This window comes from Vanellus vanellus (assembly GCF_965231255.1).
Source record: "Vanellus vanellus genome assembly, chromosome: 11".
Taxonomy (NCBI): Eukaryota; Metazoa; Chordata; class Aves; order Charadriiformes; family Charadriidae; genus Vanellus; species Vanellus vanellus.
In genome coordinates this window covers 15,389,667-15,404,781 of record NC_138916.1, presented here as the reverse complement: position 1 = coordinate 15,404,781, position 15,115 = coordinate 15,389,667, and the positions used below count along the sequence as shown (strand labels likewise).

General features: G+C 43.1%; 1 protein-coding gene across 2 annotated transcripts; it reads right to left on the bottom strand.

Annotated features, from left to right (window-relative positions):
• Positions 1 to 4,317: 4,317 nt before the first annotated feature.
• MESD (mesoderm development LRP chaperone) lies at positions 4,318 to 14,521 on the bottom strand. Of its 2 annotated transcripts, none has more exons than XM_082488678.1 (3): positions 13,815 to 14,521; positions 6,577 to 6,809; positions 4,318 to 5,857 (listed from the first exon to the last, which is right to left on the bottom strand). In XM_082488678.1, the coding sequence occupies exons 1-3, from the start codon at positions 13,899 to 13,901 to the stop codon at positions 5,593 to 5,595; spliced, it is 585 nt and encodes a 194-aa protein (XP_082344804.1). In that variant the 5' UTR covers positions 13,902 to 14,521; the 3' UTR covers positions 4,318 to 5,592. The 2 variants fall into 2 exon arrangements, with proteins under 2 accessions (XP_082344804.1, XP_082344805.1); XM_082488679.1 differs by lacking the exon at positions 13,815 to 14,521 and adding an exon at positions 11,098 to 11,295.
• Between the last annotated feature and the right edge of the window lie 594 nt (positions 14,522 to 15,115).

Below are 15,115 nucleotides of genomic sequence, written 5' to 3'. Positions count from 1 at the left end.
GGTCCAGAGGAGGGCCATAGAGATGATCAGAGGGCAGGAGCACCTCTCATAGGAGGACAGGCTGAGAGAGTTGGGGTTGTTCAGCCTGGAGAAGGCTCCGGGGAGACCTTATAGCAGCTTGCCAGTATGTGAAGGGCACCTACAAGAGAGCTGGAGAGGAACTTTTTACAGGGGCATGTAGTGATAGGACGAGGGGGAATGGCTTCAGACTGGAAGAGGGCAGGTTTAGATTAGATGTCAGGAAGAAATTTTTCACTCTGAGGGTGGTGAGCCCCCGGCCCAGGTTGCCCAGGGAAGTTGTAGATGCCCCATCCCTGGAGGTGTTCAAGGCCAGGCTGGAGGGGGCTGTGAGCAACCTGGTCTAGTGGGAGGTGTCCCTGCCCATGGAAGGGGGGTCGGAACTCTATGATTTTTAAGTTGCCTTCCAACCTAAACCATTCTAATTCTATGATTCTATTCTGTCCAAATGCAACAGAGCAGAGGCACAATAATTGTGGAATAAGAAAGAAAAGAGTTTCTGTTTCTGGGAATGTTCTCTCTTTCCCCATGTCACACCATGTTGAGGCCAAGGGTGTTGCCAACATGATTGTTCCTACAGCCTCAGCAGGCACTGAGTCACCTGAACATTAGGAGCCCTGGCACAGGTCATCTTCCTGCTGCTGTTTCAGAGCAGTGGTATCTGAAGGCAACCTAATGGGATGAATTATAGCTCTTCACAAGACAGGAAGGCTCTGCTGTTAGCATGTTATCACCATCCTCTTCTCAACAGAGAGGCTGCATAGCAAGACCACGTGCTGCAGGAACACATAGTTGCTGGCCTTTGCCAGTAGAGATGGAGAGGAGGCTGAAGCTCCTTTAGCTGTCCCATTTCTCCCTCCCAAAATACCAATGTCTGTGTAATAATTTAAAATAAATAAATAAATAAAAACACTAACAACATTAAAAAAAAAAACCACAGCAAAATAACCCTTTTTTTTAAAAAAAAAAATCTTTATTACAATTATTACTGTTAATTTAAGCGATGTTTGAGATTTGTATACATTGATACAATGCCTCTGATAACTGACCCTCAGCTGACACCACTATCGACAGTGAAAATACTGGTCTGTTAAGTAGCATCACATGGGAAAGAAACAAAGTCTTTGGATAAAGGCTGGTGCGACCTATAACACTCAATTGCAGCATGTTACATCAACTCTTTAAGCACTAATCACTGCACAGGCCTCTTCTGCTGGAGACAGATGGTGAGATGGTGTGTCCACCCCCCTCACTCTACCTGACTTCTCTACTGGAGGAGAGAAACCACCACCACCACCACCACAAAATTCAATTGGGGTGTTTTTCCTTCATAAATCCAAGCAGCTCTGACCTTCTGGCAATTTAATATTCCCTGAATCCAGTAGGGTTTGCCCCTGTTAAAATGGCACTGTACAAAAAGCAGAAAATAGTGATATGCAAAAATAGTTCATTTTATCCCAGAGTAAGAATTATCAAATAAAAGTGTATCAACAGACACACCAGGATGGCAATCCTAAGAATGAGAAGCACGAGAGTGCCAATGAAACAGGTATTTGTAAAAACAGGGGCATCCCCATTATCTGAGCATGGGCTCTTTGAATTTCTAGAAACATCCAATGCAATTAAAAAAAACCCCAACCCTCTGGAAAAGGCAAACACTGTTACTCCTTGAATAGAAAAGGAAATGAACCACAGATAAAAGACTGGAAATAATTTCCAAGCTTTACTATAAACCCTATGAGAACAGTGGCCAAATATCAGACAAAAGTAGGCTGTTCTGGATATTAGCAAAACGGTATTTTAATTTATGATTTCCTTTTCAGAAACAGCGGCAGGAATGTAGAGTCTTCTTGAAGCCAAGGCTGATCTGGCTGTTCAGAGGAACGTTTTGACCACTCAAGTGAAAGTCAGAAATCCTGTCTCAATTTGTGAATGTGTCATAACAGACTTAAGGATGGAATTCAAAAATGTGTACTTCACCTAGTAGCAGGTGCGGCAACAAAGCTCAGTGCAAACTAAGAGAAGCTGCAAAAGAAATAGGAACCATGAACTTCCCTGCAAGCAAACGATGCATCAAAAGGGAAAGACGGTGCAGCAGATAAAGACACAGGTTGGGAGCAGGCACGGTGTTACAGGGAACTTTATTGCACCATCAGGTATAAATCCCAGCCGTGCAATAGTGACTGCACTGGCAAGCGTCATTTTTTAAATGAATGTCGACAGTGCATGTATCTCTAATTAGTAAGATTTAGTAGCTGGTGAGGATGTTATAAATCCAAGCACCAGCATTTATTCATTTACTGCACATGGTGCTTCTCTCAGGTCACATGAGCCCTGGTCCTAGTCGTTTACATGTTAACTTTCCTACTTTGCTTGATGAAGTTAAGCCCTCAAGAACAGGGGATGCACTTGTACTCTTCTAGGTAGGAATTATATATATATATATATATATTTTTTTTTTTTTTTTAAGTAAAACGGGTAAGTCACACAGTCCATATCAGCATTATCTTTAAAAAAAAAAACCAACCAAACAAAAAACCCCAACCCCCAAGGTATTTGTTCCAGTATTTTATTACATAAAAAGTTGATTGTCCATTGGAAAATTTTCACAAACTGCAACTACATCTTGTGTAGTATCACTGACAAACTGCTTTTTTCTGAGAACAGCTGGGTTAAAAAATATGATAACTTAGAAAACTTACTTATGCCACTAGAACAGAGAAACCATTAATCTGAGTAGAGAAAGGCAGCAGACATCCGGCCATCATGAAAGCAAATTATTTTCCATGTACCTCTGTGTCGTACTGAAAAAAATCAAGGAAATAATAAGAGCTCTAATCCATCAAAATCGGTTTTAAAGCTTGTTTCCAAATTGCCTGAGTGTAGAGTCAAAAATCTGTTATTGGAAGTCTGATGAGACTGAAATGCAGAATCTAGTATCTGCTGGGGTACCTATAGAACATTAATAACCTTAAGCAACTTTTTTTAAGATATATGCTTTTATATATATCTAAAAGTGATACTGTGTTCAGGCCTCTTAAATCATTACAAAATAACACCTGCTTATGTAACACTGCACCAATACAAGTGTGAGGCTCTCACACACTTATTAGTTTTAAAAGGGAACCCAAGTTGTTTTGGAGTAGAGTTATGAACTGCGATAGTAGAGAACGACTGGCTGGTGAAGACGTTCCTGCCAGACTGCCACATTATACTTACTACTGTATTTAACGAGTGTAAAGCATGAAAAGCAGAGAAGAAAAAAGAAAAATGGAAGACAAAAAAAAAAATAAATACTTGAAGGCAGTATTTTGAATTTTGTATCAAAACGCAACCCTCAAGTCATTACTCCTATTAAAACCTAAGAGAAGCCCCCCAAACCCAAACACTAAATAAGCTAAGCGGCACAAAACACGCCTGCATTTGGCATAGGCAACTTAATGACTCGAAACAACCAAACAAAAAAGCCAGTCAGTCGGCAGGCTGCATTTCAACAAAGCTGCCCCCTCCTTTCCCCCTATGCAGGGACAAGACCCAGCCTCCTGTAAACGTAGATTTATGAATGACTAAAACAAGTATCTATTCTCAAAAGCTGGGCTATAGCTACAGTGCAATTGCTTCTCTCCTCCTTGGCTAATTTGCTTTTGTATCACTTGTATTATTTAGCTCAGGAAGAACCCAATTTGATCAAAAAATAAATCACTTTTGTGTTTCATAACATTAGGAAAAGTACAAAAACTGCATCTCCATGTTTCTGATCATAATCTGAATTTTACAGCTTAAATCTATGGTATAGAGTTGACAAAGAAAAACCTCATTAACATTTCATATTTATAGTTTCGTCTGACCACTGTTCCTGTCTTGAGATGAGACATTCTTTAAAAGAAGGGAGGTGCAAACCCAGAACACTTGGCAAAGTGATGAATTCCTCATGAACAAGAAATGGACTGCACATCTCTCCTCAATGCAGTGCGATATCCAAATACCTTCAGAGACTCTTTTCAACTCCGCTACACATTCGGATTAATAGTAGAATACAAAAGTAATACAGTTGGACCCAAAATACATGATTTTCATCTTTCCACTCAAACAGGCAAAGGCCTGTTTAATGAAGCATGGCAGGAAAGGTTTCTCTAGTCCTAAACTCATACAAATATAGTTAAAATTAAATAAAAACAATCACCTGGAACATTCATCAACATCATTTAGTCCTTATGTACAGAAACCAAAGACGAGTTAGTGTAACTACTGTGTAATTATTTAAAGTTTTACTACTCAGTGAAACAGCAAGCTTAGTGACATCTTTTATTTCAGAACAAGCACTCAGTAAGTCACAGTTTCCCACTTTTGATACTGAAGTATTCCACAAGATCAACCATTATGGTTCAATTAGGACCTTTTATCCAAAACACTTGGATTTTAGCACCTTAAATAAAGAGTCAAAGTAACATCTTAGTAGTATCGAATGAAGACAGTCAATACTGTGCTCATCCGCTGGAAAATGATGTGGACCATACAAACAAGGTGCATTTAGTCCTTAACTGATAGTAAGGCAGAAGGGAAACAAGTCTAAGCAAAGCATTTGACTGAATACAATCTGAATAATAGTAAAACCTTCCCAATTATACAAAGTCTTTCAAGGAGAAACCGAATTTGCTCCCATACATCAAACTTCATAGTATTTAAATCAAATCAAATGTTCATTGACAATCAACCACATTGGTCAGGAATCTCTACCCAAAATATAATCTGGTTATTAAACACCGGTAAGTGATATGGCTAACTCAAAGTTTAACTCTGTACTGTAACTAGTGCTTTTTCAAAAGATTTAAACAAACCCTTAAACCAGCAAAACAAATTAATTTCAGAGTTAAAGCTATTTCTTCTAGCTCACGGTCTAGATAATGGGGCGTACATAACATCTGCTTCCACAGGCACAGTTCTTTGGCAGCAGTAGCAACCTGAACGGCACGAACCTGACTCTTCCCTTCACCCCACAGGGCTCCCGTGGGTACTGTAATGCCATTAACACCCCAACATCACTTCTGTTGGGCACAGAATCTCCTTTCTGTGCTGATTTCAGGCATCTTTGGCCACCGTAACACTATTCTTTGCAATTTTAGGCAAACTGGCTTCCAAGAGAATCTTTTAGCACTGCACTCTGCTATCTAACAGCAGCTACGAATCAATGACCAACTTACATACCCAAGATGGATGCAGCTACTACAGATGAACATCGGTGTATTCCGAGATTGTATTTCTTCTTTTCCACTTAAATTAATTTTGTGATGTTACACACACAGATTTGGATGTTAATTTTAAACAACAAACGCATAAAAAAAGTTACAAACTAAAGTAGTCAATCGCTGGTATTAAACATTACCTTTCCTGTAACTAAACAAATGGACAGTATTAATAAGTAAACTGGTGAATTTCAACATAGAAATCTGTTAACCTCAGTGATCTCTGCTTCCTTCTCTCCCCCTCCCCCCCCAATAAAGCCAGGAATTGTATGGAAGTTTAGTTTCCCTTCAAGGAACAGCAGAGCAATATTCAGTCTGGTTAACGCATCTGTCATAGATCCTCTCTCTGTTTGGTTGCTCGGTTGTCCTCTTTGATGCTATTAGATTTCTTGTCTGCATCTTTTTTCTTCTTTGCTTTCTCAGGTTTTGTCTTGTTTTTCACTTTCTCACTTTCTTCTGCTCCTTTGCCAGGATAAACCTGACCTTCCAAAGTAACATCCGCACACCTTTCTTGATTTATCAGAAAGTCTTTGATCTCCCAGGCATAACCACCGTCACGTAGCATAAAGATGGCACGATTTGAGCCAACAATAAACCTAGAAGAAAGATATGTTAGCTCCATGCCTTTCAAGCACTACAACATTTCGCTTAATTCAGAGCACCTCCACAACTGAGGGACACATTAAAGAACAAGAAGTTGGTCTTGCTGTTGTTAACTGGGGATGGAGACAAGAGAACAATTTTCTAGCACAAGTAATAGTAAAGCGTATTAAGTTTACAAGTAACTAAGGAGGAGTAAGAATACAAAAAAACCTTAAGAGCTAATTCAGCACTTTGTAAAATCCACTAATGGGCATTAAATTTGCTTTATACACTTGCTGCAACCCTTCCCAGCCTCAATTTGAGAGCACAACATTCCTCTGTTTCAAAATAATTCTCTCTCTCCGAGAGAAAAAACACATTTTTTAGCCAGGGGAACAAAAAGCCTTTTGTGGTGAGAAGTCTTCCAAGTGTGATGTCTTCCATCAAGCACATAAAGGCAAACTACTGCAGCTAAAACTGGTAAATAGCTGAAACAATGAGATAAAAAGAAACTAGGCTATATGTGCAGCACACATCTGGGGTTGCACCACACCAGAATTTTTGTAACGTGACTTAAAAAAATTGGTATACAAACTGATACAGAAACAAAAGAATACTGATGGATGATGGAGGTGGGGAAGGGCACAGAATGAACAGTTGAAGAGATTTTCAGGAAGAAAGAACCAAGGGTTCTGTAAAAGCAAGAACTTTATCCTTGCGTACAACAGCTTACCTTTGCACATCGTAGTTTGCATTGAAGAGACTGCCCTGCCACAAGCTAGTAATTTCTTCCGTCTCCTTTTCTGTGGGATTTCCTGACACCGTGACAAACATCATCAAGGTCTTCCCCTTTTTTGTCAGCTTCAGGATACTTTCAGGTTTGCCTGGATCAATTTTTGAGAAATCTATTGGTGCTGGAGGCCTCTTGTGTTCAGGAAGATCCCCCTCTTCAATGTCATCATCTTTCTGTTTTGAAAAGGAAAAGGAGGCTTTAAACTCAACTATTCCACAAAGCTCTTCTTTTTTTGAAATTTCCCATTGTTTAGAGAATAACTCTGCTTTCATAAAGAGAAAGGATTTTTTTTAGCTTAATGACGGAGATTCTCAAACCAAAAGAAATAGTGAGTTTTGTTTCAGGATACTTCACCAAGAGTGCTCTTTCCATTTACAATCCTCCCTGTAAAGTGATGCACGTTTTCATACTGACACGTAGAATCTCATTTTACCATGTACTGAGAAATATTTCAGTCTCAAGGCTGAATTCAATACAAATCCACCTAGGTACTTCATAAAATAACGCTCTTTTTCTTCACAGTTTCCCAGAAATTCATTAAGTATACAAGATGAACTGAGAAAGTTCCAATAAAAACCCTCATATACACATAAATAAAAAAGTTGTTCATCTGCATATTGCTTTCAGAGGTCAAAATTCACTTCTGGAAATCATGCAATCACTTGAGAATTTAATTTTCCTTACTTTGTGTCTTTAAACAAATAAAAACACAAGAATTCAGAATTTCAGTGCTCATGCCACAGGAAAACTTCTATTAAAGGTTTCATGACTTTTCTAATGCACAGATGCAGCTCACGGTCTGACAACATAATCACCACGAGTAAATCACTCAAAAAAAAAAAAAAAAAGAAAAAAATCCTGATGCCTCTGCTGAGGTTGACAGGCATTGAAATATTTGGAAAGGCAGAATTCAAACTGCTGCCCCTTAAAACAGCTTGTGACAGAGAAGAGTGAATATAGTGACAACTTACATTGAGACGGAAATTGATTTATTAAAAAGTATTTGTATCATAGAACTAAAAAGTAAAAAAAAGAACAGAAAACCCCACAAGTCTTATACTGGCATCCACCCAAGCACTAGTAAATCAGCAGGAATTAAGGCAGATATTTTAGGTGTTGTTTTGTTGTCAAGCATTTAGTGAAAACATGCATCACTCCATTAGGAACATGAACTGTAGCAGTATCTAAAGATGTTCTCTTCAGAAGCCGAGCTTGATTTTTAGGTCTAAGTGTGCATTACCTTCTCATCTCTTCACGTGCATATACACAAACACAACATCATCCCACTACAGTGAGCGCCTCATACACATTAAAGGTTAAGGCTTCATACAGGTGACCTATGTTCTTTTCCCATCTCAATTACGTAGAGTTTGCTGTCTTTCTGAGAAAAGAATTTAGAATTTAGTTACCACAGAATAAAAGCTGTAGAAGCCTTAGATTTTATCCTTTCTTTCCTTACTAATTATATATGTTTTAATTTTGCAAGTCCAGATCATGCTTTCAAGTAGTTCACGTGCCTTTGAAAATTCCACATTAAGTGAACAAAGAGCAAAGGAGAGCCCCAGGAAAGTCCCTCTGCCCTCACTGAGGGGGAACAACACTTATCTTAAAGGAAGCTGGAAAATGCTCATACTGGTAAAGTACAGTGAAAATACAAAATCTTACATGAGTGAATGAAAAGCATTCTTCAGAAGCAAAAGCAAATCAACCCTAACTTTAGACCGATTTCGTTAGTACACAACCAGCTTATTTCAGTTTTGAAAATGAAAGGCGGAAACTAATGTTTCCAAATACTCCTTAGACAATACAGAAATTGACTTTGGATTTAGTGACAACACAACCTGTTAACATATATTACCTATTTTTCCCTTAACTATTCAACTAAATGCTTGTAAAGCTGTATTGTTACAGTTTGAACAGAAATATTGTAAGACACAGTCAAAAGCTCCCCTACACGACACTTTTTTTCTTGATTCTGTACAAAACTATCATGCAGTTTTGTATTTATAAAGCTATCTACAAAGTAAAAGACTGGAAGAAAAGTGTAAGCTTTTGCTTTGAAATGTCCAGCAGATCCACTCATTTAAACAGTAACACAAGGCTTCAGAGGGAAAGGATTACACAGACACAGTAATAACTATATATTCCTTCTCTTTCTCCTCCCCTCAGCTCCCATTCTCATGCGTTTCTCATCAGTGCCCTCCATTTTTGTTTTTAAAAATATTAGCAACACATGTCACCTAATTCCTTAGCCTAACCAATAACCGTAGCTCAGAGGCAAGCCTGAGAAACCCTGAGCTTGTAACAATAACGAACTATTTAAAGAATATGACATTTCACTAACAGAAAGACCTCCGGACCAGACTCTCAGTTCTGTTTCCAGCTCCTCTGGACTCAAGGCTGCTGGAGAGTCCCGTTCCATGAGGGCAATCCCTAGGTGGCTTCCTTCAAGCTCTAGTCTTGCAACTGAGGCCCTGAAGCAACCTCTCTCTCTCTTCCCTGTTCCCCATGCTCATCTTCCACCAGATGACTCCCCCAGTTCACCAGGCAGTGGTGCACACGGCTGCACCAGCACAGTGCGAGGGGCAGCACAAGAGCCTGAGCAGCAAAGGGCTGCTCGTTCCGAGCAGGCTGCTGGAGCCACAGCCTCCCCAGGCTTGTGGCTGACCCCAAGGACGTTACAGCCACCATCTTCCGATGCTTTTAGACTAATTGCCAGGGAAATAAAGAAATACCAGGAGTCAGCTCACTCAGTTGAAAGTAATGACGTGATTCTGTACAGATCTCTGCCCTGTGCCCCTCGCTCCTAAGCATAATTCCAGCTCTTATCCCAATTCATAATGGCCCCCTTTGTTTCTCATCCCACCCCATCAAGTCCACTGATGCCCCTCCTCCTCTATCCTCCAGCTGCCACCCCCTCAAGTCTTTCATGTTCCTTGTATGTGTCCTGATGACCATCACGCAAAATGCCATACAGCTGACCATCCCAAAGGCCAAACAACCGCTAATTGTCAAGTCCCTGCTTTGGTAACTTTTTTCTTCTAGGGCTTGGGCTGTATGTGCGATGGCAACCTCAGTGGCAATGCCAACCCCAGCAGCAGCTCCCCAGCTGCTCGGCCACATCTGCACGCAACATGGCGACAAGCGTTTGTGCAGCACATGGTGAACTGGATCAGGGACCTGCTCCACCAAAAGAGGAAAAACCCCAAACAGCCTCTGGACCCTGCTTGCCACGTGGCTGGAACAGAACAGCCAGCCAAAGAGTCACGACAGCATTAACTTGAGTCTCCCTTTCACCCAGGCATCTAATTCACAAACTCAGACATGCTCATCTTTAAGATTTTCCCTACAATGCCAAATCTGGTTGAAGCTGGCCAATAAAATCAATCAAGCCTTGATTATTTAGCAGCTGGGACTATCCGGTCCTTGGCTGATACCACAAACAGAAAGGTGAACTTTTTACATGATTTTATTTAAAATTTCAACTCAGTTTTCTAAGAATCTCCCTTCCTAAAGGGAGATCTACAGTAACAGTCCACGGGACGAACAAGCCCATAACCTGCCAAGCAGGTCCGAGGCAGACATCCTTACTTACCATCAGTTACTTCATCTATATTACATGTACAAAACCTACTTCTCTGCCGTGACTTAACAGCTGTAGCTGGTGTTACAGGCGACAGAAGTTTTCACTCTATTATTTCCTCCAGTTTTTGTGCAAAACATTCTGAGGAACAGCCTCATGGGAAAGAATAAAAGCCACTGATGAGCACTCCGGCATTTATCAGATGATTGAAGACAAAAATGGTGAAAAGAACCGCACAGTGGCATGACAGCCACATGGGGAAGAGCGTGATGGGGAGCTGTCACAGAAAGGTACAGCCACGGGCTGAGGGGGACGAAGGGGGACGAGAGCGAGCTGGCATTAGAAGTCCTTACCACAAGGAGTGGCATGGAAGGCAACACCAAACCAAACAGACAACTGCATATCTACTCTGTAGAGGCCAAATGACTATTTCTCCCGCTATCCATCCTTCGGTCACAAAACGTACATCCCTTAACAGCCCAAACCAGCAGACATTTAGGTCAGACCAGGCTGCCGGCGTGCATGCGGGGCCCAGGAGCTGGCAGGAGGGCCGGGACAGGCTGTGGGTGCCGGGGGCGATGGCGGCGCCCCCAGGAGCCCCTTCCGTGCCCGCTCCCCCCGATTTTGTATCCTCCCCCACACGAACGCGAAGAAAACCGACACCAACCACCCTAACGGCTCCCGGGGGAAGGACGGCCGGGCCGCGGGCACCGAACCTCCCGCCTTCCCCCGGCGGAGGCGCCGCGGGCCCGGGCGGAGCTGCCGCCCCGAGCCCGGAGCGCGGCCCGCGCCCTCCCCCCCGCCCCGCTCCGCTCCGCTCCCGGCCGCGGGGTCCCCTCTGCGGGCTCCGGCGGCGGGTCCTCGGCCCTTCCCCGCACCTCCCACTGCTCCAGCAGCCGAGCCATGTCCGCGTCGTTGTAGTCCCGAATGTCCTTCTTCTTGGCCGGCCCCGCCCGCCGCTTCCCCTCCGGCTCGCCGGCCCCGGCTGCCGCGCACAGCCACAGCGCCAGGCCCAGCAGGGCCCAGCCAGCGGCCGCCGCCATCTTCTCCCGGACCTCGCTGCCGCGGGAAGGCGGCCCCGGCTGCCTTAAGGGGCGGGGGCAGCAGCGGCTGGGCCCGAGGAGGGGGGGGCGGAGGAGGAGCTGGAAGGGGCCGAGAGGCAGCGGGGCGGGCTGGGCTGGGCGTTAGCGAGGCAGCGACCAGGGCGCGGGGGACGCCGGCCGCCTTCGCGGCCCGGCTGAGGGGAGATTGTGCCGCTCCCCGGAGCGTGGCCGAGCGCCGGCAGCGAGCCGGGAGTGCGGGCACCCTCCTCCTCCTCCTCCATGTCCCCACACGAGGGGCCGTCGCAGGAGGCTCCCGGCCGGCGGCGGTCGTCGGGGCCGCGCTGGGTGTAGTCCCTGCAGATCTCGGCTCGGGCCATTGGGTAAAGGATGGACCTTGTGGGGTTGTTTTTTGTGTTGCTTTTTGTTTTTTAAAGCGTGATGGACCAGCTCCTGGAACACAAGCTACGCGATTTCCTCTTTTCGGTGGTTACTTCTTTTTAAAGCAGGGTGACAAGTACCTGCGTTTGTTAATCATAGAATCAGTGAGGTTGGAAGGGACCTTTAAGATCATCAAGTCCAACCATTAACCTACCCTGATAAAAACACCACCACTCCTAAACCATGTCCCTAAGCACCTCATCTACCCTTTTCTTAAACACCTCCAGGGATGGTGAATCCACCACCTCTCTGGGCAGCTTATTCCAATGTTTAATAACCCTTTCAGTGAAAAAATGCTTCCTAATATCCAATCTAAACCTGCCCTGACATAACTTGAACCCGTTTCCTCTTGTCCTATCACTTGTCGCCAGGGAGAAGAGGTCAGCTCCCATCTCTCTAAAACCTCCTTTCAGGTAGTTGTAGAGGGTGATCTTAATCTATGCGATAGGAGCGGGCTCACTGCACCGACTGCTGATTTTAAGGAGCATCTCGGCAATACTTGGCTTTTAGAAGACGACTTTCAAAAATAAAGCTGTTTTGTTACTAAAATACAACACTATAACATCTGACCACCACAAAAAAAAATGAAGAAATACGGCTTTTTCCTGTGTATAGGCTACTTTTTCGTTACCCGAAACAAACGGTATTGCACATTCATGTCTGCATAGCCATACTTCGCCCTTCTTACAGAAGCCGTTTTAATTATAAATAGCAGTGTCTTCTCTTTTGCCTTTGAGACTTGGGCTGCAAGAGGTTTAAAGCCGGCACATGGTGGACACGCCGCGGTGGGTGTGAGGGGTGGGCAGGCTCCTCAGCCACCCGGGGGCTTCTCACGGGGCCACGCCGGAGGGGAAGCGGGGTCGGAGCAGGGGCACTCACCCCATGGAGTGAACACTTCAACCCCCATTCTGTTGTTGGACATAGTCCTGTAATCAACCGGGAGCACACAACTACAGAACAAGCGCGGTGGGTAGGCAGAGCGCGTGGGCTCGGGAGGCTTTCCGACACCAGGACTATTGAAATGGTAAGACACTGTGGGCTCGCGAGCACCAGGCAGACGTGCCCCGCGACACAGCAGCTTGAGAAACGGCCGAGGAGGATGTGGGATCCAAGACTGATAACCAACCAGCCGGGTGTGCGACCTCCACGCGGAGGGTTGTCCTGTTCCATGACACGTCAGACGCCCTGCCAGGGCACCCGAGACACCGGCACCAGTCAGACCAGAGCCGTCAATGGGGCTTGTTAAATGTACAGTAACTGGAACGGGGTTTTAGCCAAGTACCTTCCACAAAGCTGTCCAGTAAGTCACTAACGAGCATATTTGCTCAGTGATTTCTCATTAAATATAATGAACATCAGGTATATTGTATCAGATTGCCCCAATTAATGAGGTTTTACTAAAATATGTTTCTGGTAACTTTTGTTATTACTGGATCACACGTACATTCACTGGAAAAAAAAAAGACTAAAGATTCAAATTTGGAATGCTGGACTTACAGCATAAAATATTTCCACTGAATTTCTACTGAGAAATATTTTCTTCAATTCTGTTTTCTCTTATTAGAACAAACCAAGCCAACTTCGACTTTCTTTAATATCTGGTGCTACATTCAGAAGTGGATTTCCAAAGTAATCCAATTCACTTTGGTAAGTGAACAAGTCATTCAGTACATCCAGCACTGCATCAAGCAACACTATGCATTTCCTTGTCGTGCATATAAAAGCTTTAATTTGAAGCAGAGCTTCTGACCGTGCAACTTGGCTCTGACCGTGCAACTATCTCTATTCAGGCAGAATTTGGTGTCCAGCAAGAACTCGTTCAAAGTATGTTCTTTGTGGAGCCAGCTGTGGGACAAACACCTGCTCAGCCCCTCGCTGTACTCAGCCGTTCCTCTTTCCCATGCAAGAAACAAAAGCAATGCAGCTAGAAATCCATACCACTGACAGGGGCAAATTAAATTGCATTTTCTTTTTATTGAAGCACACTGTGTTTTGTTCAGAGTATCTACAGAATCACACCAACATGCTTTTTATAGCTTAAGCACTTTTGTATTCCTTAACAGTTTTTATAGGCCTAGCAGCTAACGCCGTTATGATTAGAATACAGAACATACCCGATGATAGATGGCTGCTTTCATTACAGATTGCAAAAGTAAGGTGTTTAAGGCTTTTTCTTGTAGCTTAAAGTCCCATCTAGTCATGCCAGGGAATGTCTGAAGCTGTGGCTGTCATTTTCACTTCTGCAACACACAAATTTTATTAGTAGTATCTTCGATTGCAAAGTTATGGCTTATCAGAAAGGCAAATCTACCGTCCCCTGTTGATGTAAACTGTTTTCATTATTGAGCAGGATTGGGTCAAGCTGTAATGTGAGAAGATTCAGGATGTTCTAAATTTCTGTTAATGAAGTCTGGGATCTTTTTTTTTTTTTTTAAATACAACCTGCATTTTTGGAACTATATTTGTGCAAAATATACCTCCCATACCATTATTTCTTATGAGTTAGGGAAAGAACGTGCATATATTTTTAGCTGCCAAAAGCTGTCTCAAGTCGTTGCTGGTGGTGGGGTTTTTGTGTGCGGTTTTCCATTTTAAAGTGGATTCTCGTTCATCACATTTTACTTTTCTTTGCAAATATAGTACAGTAGGGTCTTGAAGCTTGTCCCTTGACATTCCTTGGAAAGAACAAAGAACTTGACTTCATCAAGGAAAGGGCAGCGCCTTCTTGGAAGGACAATTAAGAGATTAACCTAACAGGATCAGAAGATCAGCCCTAAGCATGCAGAAGGAAGAATGAACATGCAAGGGCTACCTGCTATCAACACACGCTGCGTCTAGAAGGATGAATTAATTGTAAGAACTCTGTTAATACTAGAAGATGTTTAATAGTGGCTCAGATGAATGAGGTGTTGCTAAAGACAGCCTTTTAGTGATTACTTTGAATATCTAAAATGATTGCGGTCTCGTGTACAGCTGTGCTCTTCATACAGCCTGACAGACATTAGAACTGTGCACCTACCAGCTTAGTAAAGGACCAGGACAATATTGTGTTAAATAATACAGAAGTCTTCCCGAGTAACAGATCTCAGACAACTTGAAGGAAGTTCTAAGATGACCCAGCATTCAGAGTATTCTTAACATATTTAAAAGCACTGTCAGACATTTTACAGAATGGCAGGATATTCTGAATTACTTTCAGTAAGACATTCAAAATTAATGTTTTCACAGGTCGAATTATCTTAAGTACCCTAAATGATCCCCTGCAGAGACAATCTAATGCATGAGCTCTCATGCAAAGCCAGTGGATGTATTAATTCAGACCTCTGAATGCCGTCACATTCAGAGAAAAACTTGAAGAATCAGACCTGAACATGTTATCTTTAAAACCAAGAATATTTCTAAGTCTCAAGAAAGA

Coding starts and splice junctions, on each gene's coding strand:
- MESD (XM_082488679.1), bottom strand. CDS start 11,262: ATGGCGGCGGCCGCTGGCTGGGCCCTGCTGGGCCTGGCGCTGTGGCTG. Junction 6,810..11,097: donor GGCTGCTGGAGCAGTGGGAG/GTGCGGGGAAGG, acceptor TTTTCAAAACAG/AAAGATGATGACATTGAAGA. Junction 5,858..6,576: donor GCAAACTACGATGTGCAAAG/GTAAGCTGTTGT, acceptor TCTTTCTTCTAG/GTTTATTGTTGGCTCAAATC.